Below are 14,759 nucleotides of genomic sequence, written 5' to 3' on the forward strand. Positions count from 1 at the left end.
AGAAATTCCATTGACCCCGCCTTGGTGGCCCCTATCCCAGTCCTGACTTGCAATTGGCTGAGCTTCCAGGGGGCGGGACTCAGCGGGTCGGTCCAGTTAAAAGGGTGGGAGCGGCCGGCCCATCTCTCTGAGGAGTCCTTTGACAGCCCTGCAGCAGACCCCGGGAACACCCTCTAGGCTTCACTATGGCTTGTGTGAGTGTGGGTCCCCTACCCCAAGGACTGGGGGTAGCGGGGAGCAGATGACCAGGGGAGTGCAGGGCCATTCCGAAGCGGGGCTCTAGTCCCAGCTGTATGGCCTTGGGCAAGTGCCTTCTTTTCTTTGATCCTCAGTGGCCACATCTGTAAAATGGGGGTGGGCGCCTGGTCCCCCAGGGCCTTCTGTGGCTTAAGAATTTTCTGGTTGCTCCAGGGTGGGGCAGCGGAGTTGGTTCTGCCAAGGTCCCACATTCTGCGATTCTGCAGCTCAGTTCTGCAGCTCGGAGAAGTGGGAGTTTGAAGGGTGTGGCCACAGTGGGGGGGGCACTTTGGTCCAGGCCACTGTCCTTTCCCCCTCCTGCACTCCAGAGCCTCATGTCCCCTCCCCCCCTGCAGCTGTCTCCAGTCACTGCTCCTGGGCCAAGTCACCCTCTGCTCCAGAGAGCTCTAAAAAGTCTGCAGGAGCCAGGGGGCTGCCGGTGGAGGTCTCCTGGGGCCGGGGGTGGGGCTGGTTCCTCTGGGCTGACCAGGTGGGGGTGGGGAATCCCGCTTGAAGGGGCTGGTGAGGGAGGGAAGGGGAGGCCGGAGTCTCCCTAGGCCCCTAGGGAAGGTTTCAAGTTTCTGGCAGAAGGAACCTCTTAACTCCAGTTAACTCCTGCCCACCGCCCTGGTGCCAGGGCTCATAGTGCCAGGCAGTGGCCGGCGTCCTGGTCAGTCTCCTTAACCCTGAACCATCCCGAGGGGCAGCCCTAATCTTTGGGGGTTCTCCCTCCTGCAGAAGGGCCTGGCCATAGTCCTCGGTGTCCTCTTTGGCCCCTGCACCTCTCTGCAGAGAGGAACTTGACCCGGATGGGGGAGGTTGCTGTAGCCCCAGGCCATTTCTCCAGCAGAGGGACAGACCCCTCCAGTGTCACCTTGGGCAAGTGGCTGCAGCGCTGCCAGTGGCCTCTGCTAAATGAGGGGCATTGAACCCCGCCTCCCAGGCTGCTCTGAACCAGGTCCCGCAGCCCCAGGGCAAGATCCAGAGCCCTTGGTGGGGAGCACCCCATGTTTCAGAGTCCCTGTGGGGAGAGGGGCTTTCCCTGTAAGAACCTGTCCTGTCCCCCAGGCTTCCCGGTGGCCTGGTCAGAGGATACAGGGTGGGAAAGACCCCACTGCCACGCCCAGCCGCCCCAGGAAGCCACCTCTCCCTAACCCAGCGGGCGGGTCTTGTGTGCCACAGGGTCTGGTCGCCAGCAACCTGAACCTCAAACCCGGAGAGTGCCTCAGAGTGCGCGGCGAGGTGGCTCCCGACGCCAAGAGGTGAGAGGTGACCGCTGGTGGCGGTGGGAGGTAGCGGGGATGGCGATGGCGGGGATGGCGCTCGGAGGCCAGGGTGGGGCGGCGGGGTGGGCGTGGCCGGCGGGAAGCCCGCTTCTCCAGTGGGTCCGCGGCCAGCTGCTGGCTGCGTTTCTGGGTGAGTCACTTCCTCCGCCGGGTCTGGCGCCCCCACCATCCTCGCCCCCTCCCCCTCCCAGCCTCTAAATTAAACCAGCTGAGGCCTCATCTTTACCCTGGCTGGCCCCCTCCCTTTCCGACTCCGGGCAGGATCTGAGGCTGGGGCCTGGAGAAGGGGACAGGGGGGCGCCACCCACTCTCCCTTAGAGACCCTCCTTCCCAGGGCTGCTCGTCCCTGGCCCACCCTTCTGTATCTTCAGACCTTCATTCGCTCATCCAGGGCCCTTCCTCTCAGCAGCCTTATGACCCTGGACCAGTCAACCAACCTCTCTGGGCCTGTTTCTTAATCAATAAACACGGGGCCAGGGGTGAGTTGGAGGAGGACAGAGGCTGGGTATGTCAGTGATGGCGATGGTTTCTTTGTAAGAGACACCCACTCTTTTCACACTCATCGCTCCACGCAAAGAGCCATCTTTTCCTTTTTTTGCGTGATGCTGGGAATCAAACCCAGGGCCTCCCACGTGCTAAGTGCACACTCTGCCACGGAGCCACACTCCAGCCCAAAAAACCTCGGATCATTCAGGCGGTAGTGTATGCTGTGTCCCACTCAGTGCTAGGCAACAGGGATTCAGAAATGTACAAGACAGGACACTTGCCCTCCCAGAGGTCACCATCTGGAGAGGGTCCCTGAGCTTGACCAAAAAGGTTAGATCACGGGCTGGGGATACCACATGCACAAGGCCCTGGGTTCAATCCCCATCACCACAAAAAAAAAAAAAAAAAAAAAAAAAGGTTAGATCTGCAAGAGTCTGGGGCCATCAGCACAGCAAAACCCTTAGAGATCTTTCTTCTGCAGCCCCCATTGCGCAAGCGAGCAAACTGAGACCCAGAGAGGATCAGAGACTAGCTCAAGTCACACAGCAAGGCCAGACTAGAATACGGATTTCTGGTCTGGTTGGATGAGTCTCCCAGCAAGGTGCAGTAGTGGTGTATTGGGTGACAGACTAGTCTGCTTTAGGGACTGACCAGAGGTGGCCTCAGCTGGCCAAGGTACCCTCAAGTTCACCTGTTCTTCCCTAGTTTCGTGCTGAACCTGGGCAAAGACAGCAACAACCTGTGTCTGCACTTCAACCCTCGCTTCAACGCCTTCGGGGACGCCAACACCATTGTGTGCAACAGCAAGGACGGCGGGGCCTGGGGGGCCGAGCACCGGGAGCCTGCCTTCCCCTTCCAGCCTGGGAGTGTCGTGGAGGTGGCTCTGGGGGGCAGGGCCCTGGGGGGGGTGCTGGGTTTGAGGTCTCTAGACCTGGGCCCCACCCTGGGTCCCTCCCTCACTGCCTGGTCACGGGGTCAGCATGGCCGGGTCCTGCTGCGGCCCGGCTCACGTCCCTCTCCACCTCCAGGTGTGCTTCTCCTTTGACCAGACGGACCTGACCATCAAGCTGCCAGATGGACACGAGTTCAAGTTCCCCAACCGCCTCAACCTGGAGGCCATCAACTATGTGGCAGCGGACGGCGACTTCAAGATCAAGTGCATAGCCTTCGAGTGACACCAGCCGGCCCAAGGCCGCCAATAAAGGCAGCTGCCTCTGTTCCCCTGAGCCAGCCTCTTGTGTGTGTGTCCGGGGTGAAAGGTCCCCTGCCTTCACCTCCTCCACGTGTACCATCTCCCCCGGGCTCCCCAGACAGAGCAGAGCTCAGCCCACCCTTGAGGGCACTGAACCCACTCGGTCCTGGTGCCGGGTGGGATGGGAGAAGGTGGAGGAACAACAGCCCCCTCTCATTTACCTTCAGGAGCTCAAAGACGTGGAGTCAGCAGGTGCAGCAGCCCTCTGCCTGCAGCTCCAGCTACTTAGGAGGATCACCTGGGCCCAGGGGTTTGGGGCCAACCTAGCAAACCGTCTTTATTGATTGATTGTTGTGCAGTGCTGGGGTTTGAACAGGAGACTCCATTTAAGGGGATAAAAAAGATGCATGCTTATCATTCCAGCAACTTGGGAGGATGAGTCATTAGGATCACAAGTTCAAGGCTAGCCTCAGCAACTTGGTGAGACTCTGTCTCAAAAGGAAGAAGAGAGAAAAAAAAAAGACTTTGGAGGAAAAAAAAAAACCAACCTGGAGTTGAAGGAGGGGCTGCCAGCTGTGTGGTCTTGTGCATATTAATTGACCTCTCTGGGCCTGAGTTTATTATTTATAGAAAGGGAATATTACACACAGCCTATCCTAGGGTTGTTGTGAAGATTAAATGAGATGTCACATGAAGGAGGACAACTTCAGTGCGTGGCTCATGGCAAGTGCCCAGTGGGTGGTGGTTTTCCCTTCCTCCTCACTGCACTGCGTTTTGAGATGTCATGACTCCAGTTTAAAGGAGGAAATGGGCTCTGAATGCAAAAAAGGAGCCCTGGTCCTGTGCCAGGCCCAGCTGAGGCTGAGCGGGCCCCATGCATCCGAGCTCTGGTGCCCCTTTGCTGGAGCAAGGACAACCAGGAGGCTAATCTGAAAGCCACGGTCCCCTGACCCCTATTGCCAGCCCCCATTTCTGTGCTTGGAGGAGCTGGGGAGGTAACTGGACCCCTGCAAAGGTACAAGAGGTAGAGGCCGGCTAATGTGAGGCCTCCTGCTGCCCACAGCCTCTTCCTTGGTGCACAGGAGAGTAGAGGTCACTCTGGGCCTGATGAAGCCTCTGAGCTGGTCCTCCATGGTTTTCAAAGAGGATGCCTCTTCACGAGCAGCCCGAACCTGATTGACAATGCTGACCCGGTGCTCATGAGGGACCGGGGTGGGTGGCCCGGTCACTCCCTGTGCCTTTTCCCTCCGCTTGTTGCTGGGCCACATTTTTCCAGGGGCCCTTCTACCTCCCTGGGAAGCAGCTGTGGGAACTCCGTCAACGTTCTGGAAGTCTCAAGTCAGAACATCACCAGGCTCCCCCAACCCTGGGCACAGTCTCCTGAGGGCGGTGGCAGCTGCTTAGCCACTCTTGTGCTCCAGGACATCTGGCACCGGCTATGCTGCCTCAGTGTTCTCACCCATAATGTGGGGGTCACTGTGGATGGATGAGCTGCATCTTGGTGGGTTCCCTGGGACCTGGTGGGCCACCTCCCTAGAGGCCAAAGAAGAGGCATCATAAAGGTGGCCGGTCCCACGAGCCACACCCAATCTCCATGCTCTCCTGGGGCTCCCAAGAGCGCCCTCTGCTGGACACCAGGGAAATGTCCCCTAGGTTGCCTCAAATTGTTTTTTTTTTTCTTTTTGGTACAGGGATTGAACCCAGGGGCACTTAACTACCGAGCCTCACCCCCAGCCCATTTTTTAATATTTTATTTTAAGACAGGGTCTTCATAAGTTGTTCAAGGCCTGTCTAAGTTGGTGAGGCTGGCTTTGAACTAGAGATCCTCCTGCCTCAGCCTCCTGAGCTGCTGGGATTACAGGCAGGCTCCATGGCACCTGGCCCGTCTCAGGTCTTCGCAGTCCCCCATACTGATTCTCCAACACTAGCCGAGCACGCACTCTGGACTGGGACTACAGTGTGCAGAGGAGATCCCTGGGGCCAAGAAGAGACCACTGAGCATGAAATCAGATAGACCTGTGTTTAAACCTCACTCCACTGCTATGTGTCCTTGGACCAGTTACTTAACATCTCTGAACCTCAGTTTCCTCATTTGTCAAATTAATACTAGTATCTTCCCTGTGGGGTGGTGGGGATTAGCTGAGGTAAGGTATATAAATGTATGGTGCCTGGGAGGATCACAAGTTTAAGGCCAGCCTTGGCAACTTAGGGAGACCCTGTCTCAGAAAATAAAAAGGGCTGGAGCCAGGCATGATGGCCCACACCTGTAATCCCAAAGGCTGGGGAGGCTGAGGCAGGGGGATCACACATTTAAAGCCAGCCTCAGCAACTTGGCGGGGCCCTAAAAAACTTAGCTAGACCCTGCCTCAAAATCAAAAAAATAAAAAGGGCTGGGGATGCGGCTCAGTGGTTAAAGCAACCCTGGGTCCTGACTCTGAGGGGAAGGCAGAGGGACCTGGAGCGGGGGGAGAAATGTATTGTGCCTGGACCCGACAGGGGCCCTGTAGATGTGATTCCCCTCACCCGCTTTAAGACTCAGGGTACCCCAAGAGCCTAAGAAACTGGGTCCACAGAAATTAAGAAAAGCTCTGTTCTTAGACCCCTGGACGTCATCTGCATCTCCTGCTCTTGCCTGTGATCTCAAGCAAGAGACTGCATCTCTCTGAGCCTGTTTCCTCCTCAGCAAAATGGGGATCATGCCCCCCAAGAAATGATGACGTGACCTGCTGAGCAAGTGGCAGCTGCCACCGTGTTTCTCCCTGCTCGTCTTATCCTCATTTCTATTCAGAGAACACGCCGTGTCCCGCTGCTCCTGGCACACAGGACATGATCAATAGATGCAAAAATAACTAAGTAGAAACCCAGTCAACAAGGGTGTGGGTGGTCCTTGTCTCCCTTCCTGCGACAAAGGGACCTGAGACTCCCTGCCGACTTCACTCTGCACTGGGTACATTCATGGATGTGGCCTCCCGAGCCCCATAGGACCTGTGGCTGGGGCTGGGCTGGGAGAGGGGTGACCCTGCAGAGCCTGCCACCTGGGTCCCAGGCCAGCAGCTGCCTCACTCATTCCCATCTCTGAGCCCGACAAGAAGCCCAGGGAAGGTCGAGCTGCTCTGTGTCTGGGGCAGCAGGCAGTGGGCGGCTCTGATCCCATCGCTTATTGTGTGGCTTTGGCCAAGTCATTTTCCCTTTCGGAGCCTCTGCATTGTCCTCTGTAAAGCAGGGGTGACAGCTGCTCTGGGAACATGCCTCAGCCCGAAGTCCAAATGAATGGACTACGGAGAGGGAAGGGGGAGAGAGAGGCAGTTTCTGTTTATCAAGCAGGGCCTTTCCGCTTGATCTACAGCCACTCTGAGTGGGGGAGGGAGACTGTGACATATTACCCCCACCCGGGGGCATGTTGGCTACTGGGCGAATGTCCCACAGACCAGTGGCCCAGAGAGCTGGACAAGGAGGCCAAAGAACCAGGTTCAAGTTCCAGCCTTGCCCCAGTCCCTTCTCTCAGAAATTAGTTTTCTTCTTTGTGTGCGAAGCACACAGTACACACTCACACCCCCAGCCCTATTTTGTATTTTATTTTGAAACAGGATCTCACTGAGTTGCTTAGCATCTCACTCTTGCTGAGGCTGACTTTGAACCTGCGATCCTCCTGTCTCAGTTTCCGAAGCTGCTGGGATTACAGGCGTCTGCCAAGGCTCCCGGCCCTTTTATCTTTTATTTTGAGACAGGGTCTCACAACTGGGCATTTTAAATTGCTGAGGCCGGCTTTGAACTCGTGATCTTCCTGCTTCAGCCTCCTGCGCTCCTGGGATTACAGCCGGGCACCTCCACACCTGCTAGCCCAGGGATCTGCATTTTAGCAAGCCCTGCATGTGATCTAGTGCATGTCAAAGTTCCAGAAGCACCGTTCTACAATAAACCTACAAAGTCACGAATATTATTGCCATTTTAGGAATAGGGTGAATGAAACACAAGGAAGGCAACTGGTCCTGGGTCACAAGCCTGTAGGCGGGGTACCAGACTACAAATCCAAGCAGTTTGGCTCTCTCATGGAAATCACCAACCAGTTGGCATCAGACCTAAATTAGGACCAGAGAATTTTGGCCATTCACGAATAACTCCACGTTGAGCACCCTCTAGCGCCAGGCACTGTCCGAGTCATGGGGTCTGGGAGGACTATAACCAGAATACAACCCATTGCGGGAGGAGACAGAACAGGCGGCCCCTTTAAAAGGCGGGGCCTGACGGGCGGAACTGCGGATCCACGCTGCGAAGTGCTCCCGGAAGGCCGTGAACGCTACACCCGGAAGTCTCTTAGGCGATATAGGAAGCTGTGCCGGTGGGAACCTCAGCATTATGGGTCGCAACAAGAAAAAGAAGCAGCGAGATGGCGACGACCGGCGTCCCCGGCTCGTTCTCAGCTTCAATGAAGAGAAGCGGCGGTGAGTGACAGGGCGGGAGAGCGTCCCCCTCGGGCTACCCGGCGAGGCCTAGGTCAGGTCCGGGTTGCGCCCGCCCGCGTGGAGAGCTCTTCCGGCCCCGCCCCGGGGCGTAGCCAGACTGTCCTTCGGGCTCTGCTAGCTCCGCCCGTTGGGGTGGCCCGTCTCCCCCGGCTCGCCTAGAGCCGCATCTCGGACCTCGGTAGTCCAGCTGGCTCCATCGACACTGCGCCCAGTAGGCGCTCAGCCGTCGCTGATGATCGATGAGCCAATGAAACGAGAGTGGCTTGTCTGCTTTCATTCACTCCCCAGACGCCTGTTGAGCTCCTGCAGTGCCCCAGGCCCAGCGCCCCGCTAGACAAATGGCACAGGGTGGCGACCCTGCGAAAAACCCAGTGCTGGGCGTCAGAACCAAAAGGTTCAGATCTAAAGAGCAGCCGGCACTAGGAGATGTAAAAGGGCAGGGGTAGGGAGCGAGATGCCTGGGTCTCACCCGGAAACTCCGAGGGTAAATCAGCAGGTCCTAGGGTGGGGCCAGGGGCCTGAGGAAGTGAGTGTTGGTTCAGTGGAGAACTTCTGCAGATCTGGTGTTCCTGAAAGCCCTGCCGGTGGCTCAATTCCCTGAGCGGTGATATTTGCCAGTATAAAAGGGGCCTCAGCCAGTTCTGTGTGTCCACTATCAGCTCTTGTTTGAAGCTGAGAGCTCTGGAGAGTGTAGAGTGGAAAGAGGCAACATATCTCAAATTTTGCTAAACTTAGAACGTCTAGCTCCGTGTGATGGCGCACACCTTTAACCTCATAGCTTGGGAGACTGAGGCCATCCTCCGCAACCTGGTGAGGCCCTGTCTCAAAATAAAACATAAAAGGTGCTGGGGATGAGGCTTAGTAGTAGAGCACCTCGGGTTCAATCCCTGCTACAAAAACAACAAACAAAAAAAAGAAAAACAGCTTACACAGTCAGATGTTCCATAATGATGATTTGGTAGTGATGGCTCACGTAATGATGGTGTGCCATGCCACCTCCATGTGTAGTAGACTATACTATTTAAGTTGGTGTAAATATACTTTGTGATATGTAAACAACACAATTACCTAGCAACTCATTTCTCAGACTGTGTTCTTACCATTAAATGGTGCATGACTGTACTCTGTGTGACCTGGGGCAAGTAACCTAGACTGTGTGCCTCCATGTCCCTGTCTGTTAATGGGGCTTGATCCCTACAGGTGAGGTGAGAGGAGGGTGGGTGAGGTGAGAGGAGGGTGGGTGAGGTGAGAGGAGGGTGGGTGAGGTGAGAGGAGGGTGGGTGAGGTGAGAGGAGGGTGGGTGAGGTGAGAGGAGGGTGGGTGAGGTGAGAGGAGGGTGGGTGGGTAGAGCCCTGCACACATGGTGCAGCACTGGCTGTACTCTCTTCCTAAGCCAGTTCTTTCCTTATCTCCTCCAAACTCTCCTGCCTCTGGCCTGCTTCCTTCATGTAGGGAGTACCTGACCGGCTTCCACAAGCGGAAAGTGGAGCGGAAGAAGGCAGCCATCGAGGAGATTAAGCAGCGGCTGAAGGAGGAGCAGAAGAAGCTCCGGGAGGAGGTGAAGGAAGATGGATGGAGGGGGACTTACAGCCCCAGATGGCCCTGATAGAGATGGCCACAGGGAAGGTGGAGGGGTGTGGGGCAGGACAGGACTGAGAAGGCCTTTATACAGGGAGAGACTCTGGCCTGGGACTGGGGAAGGTGGAGGATGGAGTCTCCTCCTGACCTTGAACTATCAGCCCTGGTCCACATGCCCTGAGGTCAGCAGTGCCCCTGCTGAGACTGAAGGAGAGGCCATACTCACTGTGCCCTTCCCATGTGCCCTTAGCGCCACCAAGAATACTTGAAGATGCTGGCAGAGAGAGAGGAGGCGCTGGGTGAGTCCTCCTTGGCCTGACCTGGAGAACATCCAGGGAGGCTGGGCTTCTGGTGTTGGGGGGAGAGGGTGAGAACTGCACAGGTGACCTCCTTAGCTTCAGGAGCCTTGGTGATGACCTGGGCACCAGGGGTGGGCCTCACATATCTCTAAGCACAGTGGATCAGAGACCAGGAGGAGACCCAAACCTCATGGTAAGCTGGGCCTGAGCAGAACCCAGTTTCCAAGGACTGGAGGAACTAGTTGGAGAGAGGGGCGGTGGCAGCTCTGGTATCAGTTTGTGAATGGGGTCTGGCCTAGAGCAAGGAGGGAAGAGTGGGTAATTGGTAACATCTGTCTGCAGGCCAGGCTCTGGGCCAGGGTGGAAGGGCCCCTGCAGTCCAGGCTTGGGAGGGAGGCTGCAGCTCCGTTGCTTGTTGTGGGGCTGAGGCCTGATCTGTGGCTGCCCTGCAGAGGAGGCAGATGAGCTAGACCAGCTGGTGACGGCAAAGACAGAGTCTGTGCAGTATGACCACCCCAACCACACAGTCACCGTGACCACCATCAGCGACCTGGACCTCTCTGGAGCCCGACTGCTCGGACTACCCCTGCCTGAGGTGGGTCCTGCTCTGGGGCATGCTCGTCACGGGGTTGCCGGATACTGCCCATGTCACAGGTATCCCAGTGCAAGGAGCTCTTGCGGTCTGGACCCTTTAGTCCCTGGCTGCACCACTGGGGAGTAAAGGAGCTGCAAGTTTCTTTCTTTCTTTTTTTTTTTTTTTTGGTACCAGGGATTGAACCCAGGGGTGTGTGTTTATTTATTTATTTTTGTGGTGCTGGGGATTGAACTCAGGGCCTTGTGCATGCGAGGCAAGCACTCTATCAACTGAGCTATATCCCCCGCCCCCCAGGGGTGCTTTTTTATATTTTTATTTAGAGACAGGGTCTTGCTGAGTTGTTTAGGGATTCATAAGTTGCTGAGGCTGGCTTTAAACTTGTGATCCTCCTGCCACAGCCCCCAAGCCACTGGGATTAGAGGTGTGGGACACCGCAGCCGGCTTGGGCAAGTTTCTTTGACTTGCCTTCTTCCCTGTCTTCATCCATAAACTGGAAGCTGCTCATGGTAGCATTTGCCTTGTGGCATTGCTCTGAAGATAAAAGTGGTGACTCCAGCCAGGTGTGGTGTGGCACTCACCTGTAATCCCAGCAGCTCTGGGGGCTGAGGCAGGAGATCTATCAGTTTGAGGACAGCCTCAGCCACTTAAACCCTGTTTTAAAAAATGAAAAGGGGAGAGTGGGGTTGTGGCTCAGCAGTAGAGCACTCGCCTAGCACTTGCGAGGCACTGGTTCGATCGTCAGCACCACATATAAATAAATAAATAAAATAAAGGTATTGTGTCCAACTACAAATATAAATATATAAGTAAATATATATATATATATATATATATATATATATATATATATATATACACACACACACACAAACACACTTTTTCTTTTTTTAAGTTAAAAAAAAAAAAAAAAGGATACATCTTTGTGGTGACCCAGGGTTCAATTCTCAAAAGGGGATGAATCCAATCCATGTGAATCGCTTGGTACCTTGCCTGCCCAGCAATGAGTGCTCAAAGATTGCTGTTTGTTGTGATTGTTCCCCTGGCGTGATAAGCAGCAGTAACACGGCACATCTGTGTACACTGAGCATGAGTTTTCAACCTGTGGGTTGTGAATCATCAGTAGTTCACAGCATTAAAAAGAGGGGCAGGGGCTGGGGATGTGGCTCAAGTGGTAGCGCGCTCGCCTGGCATGCGGGTTCGATTCTCAGCACCACAAACAAACAAAGATGTTGTGCCCGCCGATAACTAAAAAATAAATATTAAAAAATTCTCTCTCTCTCTCTCTCTCTCTCTCACTCTCTCTTTAAAAAAAAAAAAAAAAAAAAAAGAGGGGCAGGGGGCTGGTATTGTAGCTGAGCGGTAGAGCACTCGCCTAGCATGTGTGAGACCCTGGGTTTGGTCCTCAGCACCACATAAAAATAAATGAAATAAAGGTATTGTCTCCAACTATAAATAAAAAACAAATATTAAAAAAATAAAAAGAGGGCTGGGGATGTGGCCCAAGTGGTAGCGCGCTCACCTGGCATGCATGTGGCCTGGGTTCGATCCTCAGCACCACATACAAACAAAGATGTTGTGTCAGCCGAAAAACTTAAAAAAAAAAAAAAAAAGAATTAAAAATTCTCTCTCTCTCTAAAAAAAAAAAAGAGGGACTAAGGAGGTAGCTTAGTGGTAAAGTGCTTGCTCAGCATGCACGAGGCCCTGGCTTCCATCCCCAGCATGGCAAAAATAATAAAAAGAAAAGAATATAATTGATCAGGGTAGCGGGCACACCTGTAATCCTGCAGCTCAGGGGGCTGAGGCTGGAAGATCACAAGTTCAAGGCCAGCTTTGGCAATTTAACAAGGCCCTAAACAACTTAGTGAGACTGTGTCTGAAAGGAAAAAATAAAAAGGGGGCTGGGAATGTGGCTCAGTGGTTAAATGCCTCTAGGTTCAACCCCTGGTACCAAAAAAATAAAAATAAAAAAGAAAGTAATTGAAAATAGCAGAAAGCCTCCTCGTGAGTACATGTAACCTTGTTTCATGAAATACCACTTGCAATCACAGTTGCATCTGCCTGGTTCGCCTCAGGATTTATTATGTGCAGTTGTCCTTCTGCGGCTAAGGAGGATTGGTTCCAGGACTTCCGATTCCAAGATCTGCCGGTGTCTGTGTCTCTTGAATAGAATAGTCTCTAGATGGCTCGTGACGTCTAATACCAGCCCGGTGTAAGGTGCATAGTTCACTGCGTTGTTTACGGAATAATGACCAGAAAAAAGTCTGTCGTGTTCAACACAGAAGCAATAATTTTTTTCCCAAATATTTTCAGTTGAGTGTGAACCTGGGTATAGAGACCCACCTGCGTCCCATGGTTGCAGTGTCCTGCCCGAAGCCACCGCCTTGTGTTGTCCGTAAGGATCTCACTCTCATCTGCCACTGTGCTGGCCCCTGTGTGAGATCTGATGCAGGGACCAGTCCTGTCACCTGTTTGCTCACTTTTTATTCATGAGTGTTCGACTGTCCTGTAAGCTACAAGCTGAGGCAGGAAGGACTTTGAAATAGGGCTGTCCCCTGTGTGATCTTGGTTTTCGGGTGGATGTGGGCCATCTGGCCAAGGCCTTCTCTGCCCTGGCTCCAGGCCAGTTCGGCAGCAGGCCATGCCCACCACTGGACATAGCTATGCTCACTTAGGGTGTCCAGCCTGGTCCCTATCCATCTACTCCCCTTTTTTTGTGTTTTGTGGTGCTGGGCATTGAACCCCGGCCCTCGTGCACGGGAGGCGAGCCCTCTACCAACTGAGCTGCGTCCCCAGCCCCATCCACTTTCTGTGACAGTTCTTCTCCTGTGCTTTTCTAGCCAGATGCTGGGGACGGGTCCAAGGAGGAGATGTCGTCTGTGGAGAAACCAACCAGAGCCTTACCCAGGAAGTCCAAAGACCCCCTGCTGTCTCAGCGGTGAGCCCTGGCTTGTCACCATGCCTGTGGAGCTACCTCCTCCTGGCCTGTGGGGGGAAGCTAGGGGGCCAGGTGTGGGACTGCAGGTTCTCTGGAGTCAGGAAAGGCCAATCTTGGGGTGAATTTGGGGCCTGTCCCCCCTGGCTGGATGATGGTGTGCCCCCAGCCCTTGCCCCCCCACCCTATTCCCAGGGCCCACTGAGGCCGGGCCTCACCCCTCCACCCTCCACAGGATCTCCTCCCTCACAGCGTCGCTGCATGCCCACAGCCGGAAAAAGGTCAAGAGGAAACATCCCCGACGGGCACAGGACTCCACCAAGAAGCCCCCGAGTGCCACCCGCACCAGCAAGACCCAGCGCCGCCGGCTGACAGGCAAATCCCGGCATGGCGGGGAGTGACCCTGAGAGCCCAGCAGTGCCAGCTTGGGCTGCAGGTCCTGTCCTGCCTCAGCTTGGCCATAACCTGCGCACTGAGGTGGTGGCTCCACAGCCAAACTTGAGGGCTCCCAGGCCTGGGACTGTCCTTGTCCGAGGACCACTCTGGGGCCTGAACCCCGGAAGGAGCAGGCAGCTGAGAGCTGGCCCCAGCAGGGGACTTCAGAGCCAGGTCAGGCATCTTCCCAAATGTACCCCTGTCTGGAACTCATCAGATTTTTGAAACTCCAAATGTGTGCCTTGCGGTTTGGTCAGGAAAGGCCAATCTTGGGTGAATTTGGGGCTTGTCCCCCTGGCTGGATGCTGGTGTGCCCTTAGCCCTTGCCCCTCCACCCTATTCCCAGGGCACTTGTCTCCACGTCCCAAGGGCTGGCCTCTGGGGTGGTGGAAATGGCTGGGGCGGGGCCCATCCTCATTCTCTGGCATCTCTCCCTGAGGGTGTGCTAAGGTCATGTTAGCTCTGGGTCCCTCTTGCATGTCCATGGCAAAGTCCAGAGTCCACCTGCTGCTCTGGGTGGCTGGACAGTGGCAGGCCCTGCACTCCTCTCAGACTTCCCCAGGGCCTCATCAGGCTCCTCAGCTGGAGCTGAGGTGATGGAGAGCCCAGATCTGGGACCACTTCAGGCTGCCAGCAGCTTCCCAGGGCCCAACAAAGGAGCATTCATTGATCCTTGATCCTCGGCTTTTTCTTTCTTTCATTTTGTTTGTATGTTTGTTTGGGTGGGGCTGGGCTGGGCTGGAACCCAAGGATCCCAGTGCTAGGTAGCTGTACCGCTGAGCCCCACCCCAGCGTCCTCAGTTGTTAAAGAAAGTACATCCCAACCAGCACCGTGCGGCCCCTCCAGAACTGACCCACCCTGGCCATCGCCCGGGGCTGCCACTTCATATTCTTGCCAGAGAGAGCTTCGCTGTGGCTTCAGAAGGCAGCTGTGCTCCCTCTTGGCGCCGTGAGTCCTGGCAGGATAAGTCGAATTCCCAGCTCCCAGGAAAGCCCGCGGGCTAGTGTGGGAGATGGTGCAGGGCAGCGCCTGGGGGGCCACAGGCTTCACTTCAGAACATGGGAGGGGATCAAGGATGGGCCTCACCCAACTCCACTGGGGGTGCCAGGAGCAGCCGTACCCTTCTGGCAGGCAGGCTCAGGAACCATGGCTCAGGCCATTCCTAGGGAACCTGGCCTCCCTCCTTGGCACCACCAGAACCCACCCAGGGGTGTCTAATGACAGCTAGTTCACGTCTGAAGGCCACACCCAGGCA

At 55.2% G+C, this 14,759-nt stretch overlaps 2 protein-coding genes across 3 annotated transcripts; both read left to right on the forward strand.

Moving 5' to 3' along the window:
* The first annotated feature begins 53 nt into the window (after positions 1-53).
* On the forward strand, positions 54-3,235 carry LGALS1 (galectin 1). The gene is made up of 4 exons (XM_081309214.1): positions 54-194; positions 1,420-1,499; positions 2,715-2,886; positions 3,038-3,235. Exons 1-4 carry the CDS (start codon positions 186-188, stop codon positions 3,182-3,184), a joined length of 408 nt encoding a protein of 135 aa, XP_081165340.1. The 5' UTR covers positions 54-185; the 3' UTR covers positions 3,185-3,235.
* Positions 3,236-7,399: 4,164 nt separating this feature from the next.
* NOL12 (nucleolar protein 12) lies at positions 7,400-13,737 on the forward strand. Of its 2 annotated transcripts, none has more exons than XM_081311407.1 (6): positions 7,400-7,643; positions 9,117-9,222; positions 9,493-9,541; positions 9,994-10,136; positions 12,974-13,071; positions 13,304-13,737. In XM_081311407.1, exons 1-6 carry the CDS (start codon positions 7,558-7,560, stop codon positions 13,467-13,469), a joined length of 648 nt encoding a protein of 215 aa, XP_081167533.1. In that variant the 5' UTR covers positions 7,400-7,557; the 3' UTR covers positions 13,470-13,737. The 2 variants fall into 2 exon arrangements, with proteins under 2 accessions (XP_081167533.1, XP_081167534.1); XM_081311408.1 differs by lacking the exon at positions 7,400-7,643 and adding an exon at positions 7,805-8,148.
* The last annotated feature ends 1,022 nt before the right edge of the window (positions 13,738-14,759 follow it).

This window comes from Spermophilus citellus (genome assembly GCF_964194105.1).
Source record: "Spermophilus citellus genome assembly, chromosome: 10".
In the NCBI taxonomy this organism is placed as follows: domain Eukaryota; kingdom Metazoa; phylum Chordata; class Mammalia; order Rodentia; family Sciuridae; genus Spermophilus; species Spermophilus citellus.

Bases quoted from the DNA above. Each gene is read 5' to 3' on its own strand.
- LGALS1 (XM_081309214.1), top strand. The intron at 1,500-2,714 runs GTGAGAGGTGAC...GTTCTTCCCTAG, and splicing joins GTGGCTCCCGACGCCAAGAG to TTTCGTGCTGAACCTGGGCA. The intron at 2,887-3,037 runs GTGGCTCTGGGG...CTCCACCTCCAG, and splicing joins AGCCTGGGAGTGTCGTGGAG to GTGTGCTTCTCCTTTGACCA.
- NOL12 (XM_081311407.1), top strand. From the start codon at position 7,558: ATGGGTCGCAACAAGAAAAAGAAGCAGCGAGATGGCGACGACCGGCGT. The intron at 7,644-9,116 runs GTGAGTGACAGG...TCCTTCATGTAG, and splicing joins TTCAATGAAGAGAAGCGGCG to GGAGTACCTGACCGGCTTCC. The intron at 13,072-13,303 runs GTGAGCCCTGGC...CACCCTCCACAG, and splicing joins GACCCCCTGCTGTCTCAGCG to GATCTCCTCCCTCACAGCGT.